The sequence below is a fragment of the Desmodus rotundus genome, chromosome 5 (genome assembly GCF_022682495.2).
Source record: "Desmodus rotundus isolate HL8 chromosome 5, HLdesRot8A.1, whole genome shotgun sequence".
NCBI lineage: Eukaryota > Metazoa > Chordata > Mammalia > Chiroptera > Phyllostomidae > Desmodus > Desmodus rotundus.
The window spans coordinates 3,210,291-3,224,715 of record NC_071391.1 but is presented as its reverse complement, the minus strand read 5'-3'; the positions used below and the strand labels follow the sequence as shown (position 1 = coordinate 3,224,715).

At 60.9% G+C, this 14,425-nt stretch overlaps 1 protein-coding gene across 1 annotated transcript; it reads left to right on the top strand.

Moving 5' to 3' along the window:
• The first annotated feature begins 4,191 nt into the window (after window positions 1-4,191).
• Window positions 4,192-7,755, top strand: SMIM38 (small integral membrane protein 38). Its single transcript, XM_045183444.2, has 2 exons — window positions 4,192-4,311; window positions 5,590-7,755. Exon 2 carries the CDS (start codon window positions 6,231-6,233, stop codon window positions 6,384-6,386), a length of 156 nt encoding a protein of 51 aa, XP_045039379.2. The 5' UTR covers window positions 4,192-4,311; window positions 5,590-6,230; the 3' UTR covers window positions 6,387-7,755.
• Window positions 7,756-14,425: the final 6,670 nt, after the last annotated feature.

Below are 14,425 nucleotides of genomic sequence, written 5' to 3'. Positions count from 1 at the left end.
ACTAATTCTTGCCAAAGGGGATGTAAGTGAAATCGTGCTAGGATTTCCCTGGTGAGCTTTTGCTTTCCTGATACAAACACTGCTGCCTCTTCCTGGGCTGCGTTCTTCTTCCTGGAGTTTAGGTTAAGGGCTGGAGGTGCAGCAGCCTTCTTGGGCCATAAGGCTAAAACTACACAGTCAAGATGTTGGGGTTGGATGCTTTTCGACAGGGGTGGCATGCTGCCCCAGCCCTTGTCAGCGAAGAAAATTAACCGCCATGGGCTACGCCTCTGTAGAGAGTTTCAGACACCCCCTAATGAGTCCATACAGTGTTTGGCATATAGTAGATGCTCAATTAAAGCTCAAAACTACTCGCACTCATTTCTAGGCTTCTGAGGCCCAGAGAGAGGCAGTTACTTGCTTAGTAAGGGGGTAATTGGTTCTCAAACGCAGCTCCCTGGGAGGCTCAGGCCGGCACCCTTTCAAAGCTCCCTGGCCTGAGACGGTGGTAGGGTCCTGTGTACAGGGTCCTAGGACCTTGAGCGTGTGAGTGGGGGCTCAGGTGCCTTTAACTCGTTCCTTTGGAAAGTGTCCCTGGGAGGACACGGGGTTGGGCTCCTACAAACCCTGGGTCACATTGCCATCGACCAATCCATCCATAGCCCTGTTTCACGCGTGTTTCCGTTGAAAGGCACCCGATCTAACATGCGTTTCGACTCATTCGCATGGAACCCACAGCCAGCAGCTCTGTCGCGCACACCTGAGTGAGTCACCTCACACCTGTTGTCTGCGGGAGGCACACCGCAGCGTGCCCACGACCGTTTCAAATGCCAAAGTCACCCCTGCAATGCTCAAAAATGCAAAAATAGACCACGAGGAGGACCCCTGTTCACGGCGTGGGCTGGACCAGCGGCTGTGGCCTCCTTCAGCCCCCCGGGGGCCTGCGTCCAGAGAGGCACGCGCTCCACGCCTGTCTGTGAACGACCACGGATGGGCTGCAACTATGGATTTGGGGTTCCACATCTGTTCTCGTGGGAGGCGACGTCGAAAATCTGGAGTGCACAAATAACGAGGACAGACTGTCCCCAGGCGAGGGGACCTCTGCCCCCCCAAAAAACGGGGTGCTCGGAGACTGGCCCGACAGGGAGGTCCATGGAGGCCTCCCCGAGAAGGTGACATTCAAGCCAAAACCTGAAGGTAGAGGAGCAAACGGCCGAGCAGACCTTGTAAGGCTCAGCAGCGTGTCGTCTCAAGGTCAAGTTCAGAGCAGTCACCCCTTCAGTCAGCATGATCTCGGGGTGGTGGGATTTATCTCTGCTCTTTATTTTGAGCTTGCCAGGCGCCTGGTCTTTTTTTCATTTTCTTCCCTCCTCTTCTACTGCTTTGGAACTTACGTTGTCCATTTCTGTTCTTTTAGTTGTGGCCCTAAAGGCTTTTACCAGGCGCAGTTAACGTTTAAGTGTCTGCGTCGTTTTTTTTATATTCCTTCCCAGTGACACGCGGCCTTAGAGTACGTCGCCGTTCTTCTGACTTACCAGCGATTGTGTTACTATTTTGTTTCTAATTTTAACATCCCAAGTGAGCCCTGACCTTTCCTGTTGTATGCGGTTGGTGTTTGTTTAGATGTACTTGGTGATTCCCCGTGCCTTGGCTCGTGATTTTTCTGTCTTGCGTTTTACATCTGCCTTCTGTAATTGTCTGTCTTCGGCCCGAGACATACCCTCGGGCCGCCCTGTGGTCAGTCTGTGGGGTAACCATCCTCGCCGCTTGTCTAAAGTGATGCGTCGATCGAGCTTTTCTTGTACGTGGTTTGTACTTTCTGGGTTAAGATAAAAGTGTTTTCCTACCTTGTCGTCGGAAAGTCGTGTAGTTTTGCCTTCCGCATGTATGGTCGACACCCTGGACTGGAGGTCGGGGTCGTGCTGGTCCCCGGTGTTCTCCGCCGAATAGTCGGGGCTCGGAATGCTTCAGCTGCGGGGGGGGGGGGGGGGCTGCTCATTCCTACCAGGTCTGCATCCGCCTCCTGTGCCTCACGACCAAGGGCCGCACGCGAAGTGGCTTCAAGCAACGCCTGTCCACCCGCCCGCGGTTCCTTAGTGCGGGAGTCAGCCGGGTTCTCTGCTCAGGTTCTCATGGAGGAGCTCTGGGGAGGAACCCACTCCCAGCTCTTGGGGTGCTGACAGAGCTCAGTTCTTTGTAGTTGCAGTACTGAGGCCCCCGTCTCCTCGCTGGCTGTTGGCTGGGGCTCTCGGGCTCCCGGTTCCTGGAGACTGTCCTCGGGTCCCACCAGGGGCCCCTCCTCTCAGGACGTGGTGCTCACTTGCTCGAAGGCAGCAGGAGACCCTCACCCCTCTGCTGTGACGGAGTCTTGGGTGACATAACCTACTGGTGGGAGGGACCGCGCCCCCAGGTCCTGCCACCCCTGAGGGGAGCGGGAGCAGCTGTGTGCGGCTTGTCATGTGACCCGCCCCCTCTGCCTCTGCACCTGAGGAGTGATGTCAGTGTTGGGTCTTCTCCCGTCTTGCCGTGTTTAACTTACTTTTCTTGCCTTGTTGTCTCAGTTACGGCCTTTAGCACAATGGATACATTTGACTGCATTACATTCAGAACTCACGTTCATCAGAAGAGACCATAAAAAGTGTGAAAAGCCCTGGCCCGGTTGGTGGCTCAGCTGGTTGGAGTGTTGGTCACCCTGTACACCAGAAGGTTTCGATTTCCGTCCCTGGTCAGGGCACGGACCTAGGTTGCAGGCTCCATCCCTGGTTGGGGTGCGTGTGGAAGGTCCCCAATCGATGTTTCTCTCGCCCTCTCCCCTTCCTCTGTCTCTAAAATCAATCCACATATCCTCGGGTGAGAATCGGGGAAACAGGCAGGAAGAGACGAGCCGCCGCACAGAGGAGATACGGCCTCGCTGAACCGACAGAGAATCAGTATGAAGAAAGTAAAAGTTTTCTTGTGGGTTTTATTATTGAGCCAGCAGATTGGGAGACAACTGCCGTTGGGAAGATAGTTGGTTACTCCCAGGTCCCCAGGAGAGGGGCCACGGCACATCTTGGGGGCACTGGGGCGGGGCGGCACCGGGCAGTGGGGAGGTGTGCGCAGGAGGCCTCACTGTGGTCTCAGTGGGAAGGAACGGAGGCGGGGCGAGCGGACCGAGGACCAGCCGGTGAGAACGATCTCAGTTGTCTCTGGGGCGTAGGGGTGACTTGTGTCCGGGGGGGCGTGCCGGTGGGTGAGCTGTTTTCTGTCTCTAGGAGCGGGCTCACCCCGGGGGGTGGGGGGCCTCCCTCCAGCTCCCCGAAGCCTCAGATGCCATCAGAGCATCGGGAGACAGGGATAAAAGGCTCGGCATGGGGAGCGTTGCCGAAAACCGCCGCCGCGGGTCGTCTTCGTCATCTTCGTGCTCTAAGAGGAAGGACACTCAGGAGAAACGGAGGGAGGGGTGGGGAGGGCAGGAGGAAAGCGGGACGAGGCCACGAAGAGGTGCGACTTCAGGGCCCAAGTTCACTGCTATCTGGAGGGGAACTCTGAGAGCAGAGGTTGGCCTTTGCCTCGGTCCTGCCCCTGGCAAGCACTCTAGTCTCCCACCCCCACCCCCTACCCCACGTGGTCAGTCTTTGGCGAAGGACTGCTGGGGGGATGAAAGCCCTGGGCGCTTGCCCCTACGTGTCAGGGAGGCTGCTGCCGCTGAGGACGTTCCCCCAGGAAGAGTTGTGCACAGGGACATGGAAGCTGGAGGTGGGGGCACAGAGACAGGTGAAGGGGTCCCAGGCGTGTGGGCAGAGCCCTGATGGCACCCCGCACCCACCATCGCTGCCAGTGGTGGGGTGACTTGAGGCTTTTCCTTCCCGTGAATGGGGAGCACCTGGCGCCCACCCACGGAGACTGTGGGTGCTGAGTAGACGGGGCCCACCTGCTGTGCTTCATCGTCACTTAATCATTTTTCCTTGTGGGCGACGGCCCCCTCGTCCGCTCAGGCCCCTGCACCTGCACCGGTAGGCCTTTCTCTGAAGGCAGCCCTGGGAACAGCCTTGACCTTGTCCAGGGCAGGAGGGCCCTTCGCCACCTTTCCTGAAGGGCTTGCTGACCTTGGTCTCGTGGAGTCCTGGGGCCTGGGGACATCTGAGCAGGAAGGGGGCGCTGTGACCCTGAGTGTCCTTGACTGATGTCACGTGCTGGGGCATTGTTGACTTCGTTAGCTCAGCAAACAGACTTATCCAGGGCCACTGCGTCCCCTCCTGCAGGGTCAGAGGCTGGGGACAGGGCTCTGCCGTGCATGCGCCCAGTGCCGTGGCGCCCCCAGGACGCCCGCCGGAGACCCGGACCACGCAGGTGAGTGCGACGCTGCCTGGGACTCAGCCTTTCCTCCCCCGGAGCTCCCGGCTGCTTTCCCGGGGGCCTTCCCTGTGCGGGCTGGCGGCGTCTCCAGGGAGGGAACAGGTGAATCTGGGGAGGAGTCTTCACAGCGTTCTGGAAGCCCCGCCAGCAGCTGCATCCTCTCCAAAGCCCCCTGTGATGATAGACACCATGTCGGGATTCCACGCTGGACCCCCAGGCCAGGTCCACGGCCGGGGCTCTTGTGTCCAGCTGCCCCCAGAGAGCAAAGCAGGGCCCAGCAAGCTTCCCAGGGGGCCTCTGAGAGCAGCACTGAGCTGCCGGGCCCGCGGACCATGGGGTGCTGGGTGCTGGTGGAGGGTTCACTGGGGGTGTCATTATGAAAGCCACAGGGGAGCGTGTCGTCCGGCTCCGTTGCTCACCTTAAGGTGTGCTCACTGTCAAAGCCGTTGCACTTACTCCCTAGAACCTTCTGGAAAGGCTGGGTGGGAGCGCATTGTGATTTTGTAGGCAAAGGAGTCCCAAACTGGCTTCAGGTGGCCCGCAGCCCTGGGAGCCCCTGAGCCCTCTCTGGCTCAGGGACCTGTGGGTGGGACCACTTCCCAACTGAGAAGGTGGTCGGACCCCCAGGACCCGGCATCCAGACATCCTGATCCTCCTAGGGGGCCCCTGAGCTCCAGCTGGGCCCCTCTGTGTTCAGGGGCCACGGGGTTGAGGTTGGAGGAGGGGCCCAGACCGAGTCTTCGTGCACGGAGAACTTGGCTCTGAACTTGGTGGTGGGCTGAGAGATGTGTGTGCTCGTGTGTGTGTGTGTGTGTGTGTGTGTGTGTGTGTGTGTTGGGCAGAGAAGGCTGGGCAGGCACATTTCAGGGCCTCCTCTTTGGGGGCCAGAAGGGGGCCAAAGATTCACACCCAGACACTTCTCTACAACCTGCCCCCAATCTCCTCTGCGACCTCCAAGCAGACACCGGTCACACACCTGCCATTCGGATAAGGAGTCCGTGGCCCCCAGGGGTTCAGCCACTTGCCCAGGTCACTCGGCGAGTCTGCAGTGGGACCGGGTTGGGGACAAGGGTCACTGTGAGGGATGTGAGGAGACCCCACAGGACTGTCTTGTCCACCTTAGGCCACAGGTCTGCTGGCGTGGGTGGAAAGGGAGGAGGTGCTGGGACCCCGGTTCTGTCTTGTTGCTGCGTGTGTGCTAGCTGAGGTCCCTGCGGCCGAGGGCCCTGTTCTCATCTTCTCCCCTCCCTCTCCCCCTTTGCATTTGCACAGCTCTCCGCCTGTGTCCCCGCCCTGCCCCCACCCCGTCCGGGGCCTGCTGCTGCTGCTGCTGCTGCTGCAAGGGCCGCAGCCGCTGGACAGCGCCGGCCTCCCGAGTGATAGCTAATTGGGGAGAGAAAGGGCCCGATTGTCTCGCGGGGCCGGAAGAGCGGGCGTGGGCGGCTGAAAGAGCTGGAGAAGGTGGCCAGCTTCGCCCAGCAGCTGCCGCCGGAGAAGTTTGCAGATTACGTCAGTGCCGGCGAGCAGGGGGAGCTGGCAGAGGGGGGCCCCCGGCAGCCGCCCGCCCTGGGCCTCCCCACAATGCGGCCATTGTCGGCCCAGAGAGCGGTTCATTCTGGATGAATGGTGCACGGGCCTCTTGACCAAGGCGGCCGCTAGCCGTCCCCGATCTGTCCTCTCGCCTGCTGGGGAGGCCCTGGACTGGAGCCTGGCCGCCGCAGGGGCTGCGGAGAGGACAGGGCCGTCCCTGAGGGTGGGTGTGGGCCTCCGGGCCACCCAGCTGTCCTGAGCGCCCAGCCCAGGCCCCTGGCCGCACGGTGGGCACTTGGTACAGCCTGGCCTAGAACCCAGGGCCCGCTGTGGTCCCGGCCACGCCACGTCGCTGCTGCCCTGTGAGGCCGCCGACCCTCAGCATGGAATCCTGGTCTGGGGGAAGCGCAGGCCCCGACCCCCTCATGGTCCTGCTGGTCATCATCTTGCTAGCGCGCTTCTTCCTGTGGTCCTGCCTTGGGACCTACATAGATTATAGGCTGGCCTGGCGGCGGCCCCACAAACCCAAGGAGGACTAGGGCCCCTGCTGGCCGGGGGCCTCTGAACACCAGGCACGGAAGGCCTTCCCTTCCAGGTGGACACTGTCCCAGGTGCGCCCTGCCCTGAGTTAGGGGTGGGGTTGGGGTCGTGGAGCAGGACAGGCAAAGGACCCCACCATTTCACCCCTAGGGCAGAGGGGGATCATGCCCCACCCAGATTGGCTGGGGCTGTGCTGGCCACGTTTCACCTCCCATGCTGGGGGGCAGATGGACCACCCCTGCCAGTCTGTTCCCAAGTTCTGGGGCCCTCTGTTGGAGTGAGTGATCCTGGGGTGGGTCTTGCTTTGAGACTTCCTGTGCTTCAGGCCCTTTATAAATGTGTTTGCAGGAGGAGGTGGGGGTGAGCCATGGGGCTGGGGGATGCACAGGACAGATGTGATCACCTTGCAGCCAGCCCTGCCATCCAGGGCCTCCCGGAGGGATAAGATTAAGAGCAGGCAGCTGCCTCAGTTTCTCCCAGAGCAGACCCCTGGGATGAAGTTACTTTGGGCAGGAGCACCTGGCTGGGTAGCTGGTGATGAGGTCCACGTGAGGCCGGCCCCCCAGGAAGGCGGTGGTGGGCGCAGCGGAGGGTCAAGCCTGCTCCTGGAGGTCAAACCCCACCATACTGTCTCTCTCGCCTCCCACCTTGATGCCCAGTGACCTGTAGGAGAAACTGCCACGTTGCCACGTGCCCTTGGCCCTGGGAGGTCATCTCCAGGCCTGCCTGATCCATGTGTCCTGTGTCCCTGGGACCTTGGGATCTTGGGACCTCAGGCCACCGCTGTCTAACAGTGTGACCTGTGATGGGCGCTGTGAGCGGGGGCGTACCTGCCCTGCATCTGGGGGTCTGCAGACCAGAGGCCAAGCACGTGGGCGGTCAGCTGTGTCCGGGGAATGGAGCCCGACGGAGACTGGACACCAAGCCTCGGGCGCCTCCCCGGTGACGACGCTCAGAACGCTCCTCAGGCACGCTGAAGCCTGCGGGTGGACTTGGGGCCCTGAACCCGCAGCTTGGCTCAGACCTGAGGGTAGCCTTGGGGACGTCCCTGACTTCTGCACCAGCCTGCTCCTGCCCTGCTTCCTCGGAAACCACAGAAGGGCATGCGGTGAAAGGCGAGTCTGCCGCCCTCCCCAGTCAGCTAACCCTCCCCCAGATGCAGCCCGGGGCGCCCTCGGCTGGTCTCTCCCGAGCTCTCCCAAGTGCTTCCGAGCAAGTACACACGGCTTCGCCCACAGCCCGCTTTTCCTTCACGACGGGTGGCAGTTCCCCACACTGTTCTGTTGTCCCATATCTGCTTTTGTGGGTTTTGTACTGATTTCTATAATGTATTATTTTTAAGGAAAGAAATAAAGAAACAATCGAGTGATCCATATTGAAAAAGCGCAGCAAGCGAGGCTCCGTTGGTGAGGGTCAGGGGAGGGGCTTGGGGATCGGCCAGTGGTTCCCTTGTGTTTCGGGGCAGGGGTGAGTGGGGAAGGGTGCCTGGAGTTGGGGGGGTGAGGGCAAAGGGCGATGTGGCCCCTTGTTCTGTGCACCCATCTCATCATGGGCACCCCTGCCCCCAACACCAAGGGGTCAGGCATCCTTCTCCTGCCTCTCCCCCTGCCCCTGGAGAAGGACACAGCCAGGCTGGGGCAGGACCGCAGGACCCCCGCCCCCCAGGCCAGTCTGTGTGTCTGGGGGGCAAAGGCTGGGGAGCTGAAAAACGGCTCCTGGCCCTGTCCCCCCTGGGATGGGACCGATGTGACCCTCTGTGTGGCCACCTCCGTGGGGGTGTGCCTGGCACCCTGAGACCAGGCGCCCCGGAGGGGCAGGCCCAGCAGCCAGCCGGGCCCCCTGTGCCCTCTCTCCTCTTGCTTGGCCCGAGGACGGAGCCCCCAAGAGCAGTGCCCCCTGCTGTGGGGATGAGTCACTGTGTCTGAAAACGGAAAGAGTTATGTCAGGCAGTAGCTCCGCTCCTTCTGCTGCCGGCTGTATCTGCTGAGGGGTCACCGCAGTTTGGTGTGGTGGTGGGAGGCTGGGAGCCTGCGGCCCCTCGGGCCCGGGGCCGGGGTGGTGGCTCTTCCCCTCGCCCACATCCCCCCCGCTGGTGTTGGCGCCCATGCAGGCTCCACATTGTCAATGTGGAGGCATGGATGGGACAGTCCCTGCCTCTGACAGCTCCCGGGTCAGTGGGGCTGGGAAGGCTGCCTGGAGGAGGCGATGTGGGGGACTGACAGGCGGACAGGGAGGAGTGGTGTTCCAGGCTGGGGAACGGCAGGAACAGAGGCCCAGAGGGGGTACTGCTCAGGGCCAGTTTAGGGTCCTTGGCGGACCACCTGGTACCAAAAGGCATCTGTTTGCACAAGGAAATGTATGGAGAAGGGGGTGCAGATGTGCAGGCTCCCCTGGGGGAGAGGTGAGCCCCCGCCTCGGGGCCACAGCCCTGTCACTGGGGCAGATCCGAGCTCCTCCCACCAGACAGGCCGACCAGGCGGCTGCACGGCACTGTCCGGCACGGACTGATTTATTTACTATATGGGAGCGTCTGGTTTGGGAAAGAAGAGCCGAGGCTTATTGAAGAACCATATGGATCCGTCACCTTCCTTTTTGAAAAAGAAATATCTTTTCAAATATGTTTATTGATTTTAGAGAGAGGAAGCGGGGGAGAGAAACATCGATGCAACAGAGGACATTGATTGGTTGCCTCCCGCACGTGCCCCAACTGGGGAATTAACCCGCAACTTTCGGTGTGCCGGACGATGCTCCAACCACGGAGTCACACCAGCAGGGTGGGTTGGCCACCTAAGGGCAGTCCACGTGTCCTTTCGTGGACTCCTCACAGACACTGCTGTCCTCCCCTGGCCTCGGAGCAACGTGCCCACACCCTTCAGCTGGCCAGCAGGCATCTGGGCTGTGGGCACAGAGAGTCAGAGCCCTGGGGCGGGGAGGACGGGTGAGGGACTCTGCACTAGTGACGTCTGAACTTGGCCTTGATGGCCACAGAGGATGTTTGTGGTGGTGTTGGGGCTTTCCCAGGGCAGGCAGGGTGGAGGCCTTGTGCGGAGGCGGGGCAAGGGGTGTGGGGGTGGAGAGCGGGGTGCTGGGAGGAGGGGGTGGGGTGGGGGGGCGGGATTCTGTGCTGTAGGGGAAACGAGCTCTCGCTGGCGAAGGAACATCTGTCTGGGGAGCCGTGTGCACTGATGTTCTTGTGTGCGGCACGCACAGGGTGGGAGAGGCTGCTGCACGTCCCCTGTGTGTTTGTGCAAAACAGCTGTATCCCAAGAACAGCAGGACTGCCCCCCCATCCCGGACACACCCCCGAGCGTTGTGTGGCACCCGGCCGAGGCCGTGCTGCATGAGTTTGAAACCACGTCAGAGCTCGGTCTCCTTTGCTCCCTGATCTGCTCAGCAAACGCTGGCTAATCGGATCCACTCTGCAGACGCAGACCCGCTCCGCACCGGGAGCTGCGCTTGCAGGAGTGGTTTTAGATTTCTCCTGCACGGGTCGCCGCCGATGCAAACACCCCTTACTGAGCAGGGCAGACGGACTGTTGGTGGTGGCCTGATCCAGTCACTGATGTTTCTTCTTTGTGACACTGCAGTGCCCCTTGGGTTGAGGCTCTGCTCCACACGGTCATGCAGGGACCCAGGCCCCTCCTCCCAGTGGGTCTCCATCCCCTGGAGCATCGGAGCCCTCCATTCGGTGCTCTTTACGGGGCTGGGAGAGGACGAGCAGAGAGAAAGAGGGGGCGGATGGCACAGGGGCTCTTCTGGCCAGGCCCGGAGGTGGCTGAGCTCCGTCCCGTAGCTGACCTCCCTGCAAGGGAGGCCAGGCCGTGTCTAGCTGGGTGCCCGGGAGGAAAAGGATGCAGCTTTGGCGACCACCAGGCCAACTCAGCCGCAACCTCTCCGCTACACATGGCTTATTCTGAAAATGAAGTAGGTGGCACAAACCAGACGCGGAAGAAGAAGAACGCAGTGTTGCCGCCGGTAGATGAAGGCTCCCAGGAAAGTACAAAACGTAAAGACGGACTGAAGGGAAGACCCCACTCAGGACCTGGCTTGTTGCCCCGAGTTCAGCTACGTCCCTTCTGAGCTCGTCGGTGGGCCAAGATGTGAGCGAGTCCCGGGGCTGGGCAGTCTTCGGGGATGGGCCTGGGGATCCTGGTGGAGGGGCGGCCAGGGAGCGAGCACTGGGCTGTGCCATCTTCTATGCTTGCCTTGGCCAGCCTCCTGCTCTCGGGCATGTCGATGCGGGACGCTCCCTCAGCCTCCGGTCAGCGTCAGCCAAGCAGCCAAGGCCCTGCCCCAGCATTCTGCCTTGGGTGGAGGGGGCAGCGGAGTGGGCGTCTCGAGTCACAGGGCTGGCTGTCCCCTGGACCGGCGGTGCTCTGCGTCCCTCCGCAGTCCCCCTGGGACTCCCTACACCCCTGCCCCGTGGTGCTGCACTGCTGCCCGTGTCCCCAGCTGTCTCGTTCTTGGTCTCTCTTTTTATGTTGGGGTGGCATGTACATCAGTGGTTTCTTGATAAAGTGGGACTTGCGGGCAAATATGTTTCAGACCTTGCCCGTCTCGAACGGCCTTTATTGCACCCTCGTGCTCGATCGGCACTTCGGCCGGCCATGGGGGTTCGGGTACACGAGGACTCTTCTCTAGAAGTTTGCAGGGGGTGCTGCATCGCTTTCTCACGTCCAGTGTTGCTGGCGAGGACCCCGGAGCCACGGGGCGCGCCGGCCCTTTGTAGGCAGTCTGGTTCTCCCCTCTGGGAGCGGGTAGCCTCTTCCCGTTGTCTCAGGCGTGCCAGAACTTCCGAGCAACGCGCTGGTGTGGGCCCCTGTTTATTTCCCGTGCCGGGTGTGTCGTGGCCTCCCCAGGCTGGACCGACCCCGGGCTTAGCCTGTCTCGTCCCCGCCCCCTCTGTGTTCCATCCGGTACCTTCCTGGCGCTTGTCGTTGGCATGTCGGGTCCTCTCTGTCATCGTCCTTCGCCGTTCTTCCTCCCCGCCCCCCCTGTTTTTACCCCTGCCTCTTCTTCCTGTAGTCTCTGGGACGTTTTCTCAGCTTCATTTTATAACCCTTCTGTGGAGTTATCAGCTCTGCTGTGATTTTTTTGTTTCTAAATTCAGGGGCTCTTTCTTGTTTTCGTCCTTCAAACGTCCCTTTTCAACAGCACCCTGCTCTCGTTCGCGGCTGTGACGTCTTGTCTCTCTGGGTGTCGGTGGGCCTTCTCGTTGCAGACGGAGTTGTTGGAGCTTTCTCTTCCGTGAACAGGCCCTGTCGCCTCCAGGTTGCTGTCGTTGTCGTCGGTGGTGGTTGTGGCCCCTGCCTCCCAGGTTGGAGGCTGAGCACAGACCGCTGGTGGCCGTGGGCTGTCGAGGAAGGGGTCGGGGCCTCAGTAGCCGTTCAAGAGTGGAGCTGACCACTCTTGGCTTCGTTGTGGAGTGGTCTGGGCTGGTTTTTGAGGACCCCCTGCTCCCCGCTGTCGGAATTCTCAGATCTTCCTTCTTGGGCTGGATCAAGTCTCACGGGTGGGGTGGGGGTGCTGATGGCGGGGGTCCTGGGAGCTGAGCTGGGGAAGGGGGAGGGGTGCACAGGGTCATTGAAGCTGTCACGCTGGTTTTGGCAAGACCGAGGCTCTCGGCCGTGCTGCGCCCCCACCCCCATGGCCTTCTGCAGAGAATAAATGTCTATTCTTCCAAGATGGGAGGCGTCCTCCTTCTGGCGGGGGCTGGGGAGGGGGTCTGGGGCTTCCACCGCATCGAGACAGCTTTCACCTAGTTCTCTTGGGTGGCAGCCTCTTCGCCCCAGTTCCAGAGGGGGTTTTGGATCAGCCTTCTGTGTAAATAATCGCGTCCCCCGGCCTTGGCTTTCCCTGCCACTGCCAGCGGGACCAGCGCTCTGAAGTCACTCGGCCGAGTCAGAGTTTCTCTCTGCCCCTCGTCTTCTATCCACCTCCTACAGGTGGCTTGCTGGCCCTGGCCTGCATGGCCTCAGCGGGTCGGAGCGTCGTCCTGTAACCAAAAGGTCATAGGTTTGATTCCCGCTCAGGGCATCTACCTAGGTTGTGGGTTTGATCCCTGGGCCCGTGTGGGAAGCAACCAGTTCTCTCTCACATCGCTGTTTCTCTCTCTCTTTCTCCCTCCCTCTCTCTAAAAGCAACAACAACAACAAAATAATAAAATCTGGTGGCTGTGGTTGCCTTTTTCATTCTCTGCGTCCTCACCCCTTTATTGAAGTCCCTTTGCTGAAGCTTCAGTCGGGAATTGGGAAGGGGCGGGATTAGAGAACATTGACCAATCAGGGCCCCACTCTGCTCTTTCTCATTTAACAGTATTTTTCTGTGGCAGTGCCTAGCCCTCCCTCGTCCTCACCACTGGAGACTTTTCTTTCCCAAAGTGTGTTCCGTGACAAAAAGGGGATCTGGAGTCGAATAAGTCCGGGCTGTTTTGGGGTTTACGAGGGAAACCGCCATCAATTTCAGGGCCTGGAATCCACGGTGCATTCAGAGACATGCGGCCCACAGCCCATGACGCGCCCCGCCCCATGGGCTCGGGGCGGGGGGGGGGGGGGTGCCGGGTGCTCCTCTTGCCCCTCGCTGCTGATCCCGTGGGTTCTCTGGAGCCTCTGTGTCCCTCACGTTCCCAGGTCCGTCACCATCAAGTCCACCCTGAAGTCTCCATTCTCTCGGCCCAGCGCTCTCCTGCTTTCAGGCACTTCTAAAACCGAGGTGGAGTGTAGCTGTAGTGAAAGTGTGTGCCTGCACGCACATAACCACGGCCATCAGCGAGGGATCAGGTTAGAGAGTTTCCCGGCACCCAGGGCTCCCCGCACCCCTGGGGAAGCGCCGTCCTGATTCCTGCTGCAGCAGAGTGTGGCCAGTGTTGGAGCGTCGCCCCGGGGAGACTACAGGGCGTGCCTCCTTTCCAGCGATCTGCTTCTGCCCCCCAGGATGGGATCTGTCGGACTCTCTCGTGTTCTCATGTGTATCCGCCGCCACTTGGGCCTTTTGGCTGCCGAGCAGTGTCCACCTGTTGGGTGGACGTTTTCCACTCTCCTGTTGAGGGACATCCGGGTGCTTTCAGGTTTTGATTGCTGGGAATGAAGCCTCTGAACACGCAGGCACATGGTTTAAATACGTGCTCCGAGGCGGAGCTGCTGGGTCTGAGGGTGACGCTATCGCACCTTTCTCAGAAGCTGCCTCGCCGTCCTCCAGCGCACGGGCAGCAGCGTGGCGGCGTGCCAGGTGCCCCGTCTTCTCTGGAACTTGGCCAGCCTCCTTAATGGCCTCCCTTCTGCCGGGTGTGACGATGTGGCGTCTTGTTGTGGTCAGAGATGTTCTGATCAACCCTGAAGTGTGTACTGAGCACCAGTCACACGTCCAGTCTCATGCCGGGTGTTAGGAATCGGCCGCCTCCTCCAGGAAGCCTGCCCGGGCTTCTGGCCAAGTTAGGTGAGCTCCAGTGGGCTCCCACCTGTTGTATGTGTGGCAATGGTGAGCTGCCTGTGGACTGGAGTCTCATAAAGAGCCGGGAGCCCAGTGTGCAGCCCAGGGCTGGCTTAGGAAGAGCACCAAATATCTGCTGGAAGGAAAGAGGGAAGCAGGGGAGGGAGGCAGGAGGAGGGGAGGGAAGAGAGAGGGAAAGGGGAAGGATATAGAGAGGGAGGTGACCACAGGCACCACGTGAGCAGAGCAGGGCCCCACCACCTGTGCATGAAGACACACGACCCCGTGGGCACCGGCGCCGGCGCCGCCGAGTGCAAACAGAGCCTGCCCCTCCGCTGTGGCCCCGTCTTCCGACACTGGCCTTCGCCTCCCACGGAAACCCAAGACCCAGCCTGGGACAAGGGTTGGCAGATGTCTGTGAAAGGGGCCGTCTGCCTTTGCCGATAAGAGTTCTCCAGACAATGGGGCGGCCTCAGCCGGGAATTCCCGCTGGGCTCTGGGTGAGGAGACTCCGGCGGGCCTGGGTAGTGGCTCCCCTACCTGTCAGCACCCTCTCTGTGGGCTGGGGGCTGCCATGCCCCCTGGGCACCCCTGGCACTGGCTCCCTCTC

What these genes read in the sequence shown, in the direction of transcription:
- SMIM38 (XM_045183444.2), top strand. Translation starts at nt 6,231, where the DNA reads ATGGAATCCTGGTCTGGGGGAAGCGCAGGCCCCGACCCCCTCATGGTC.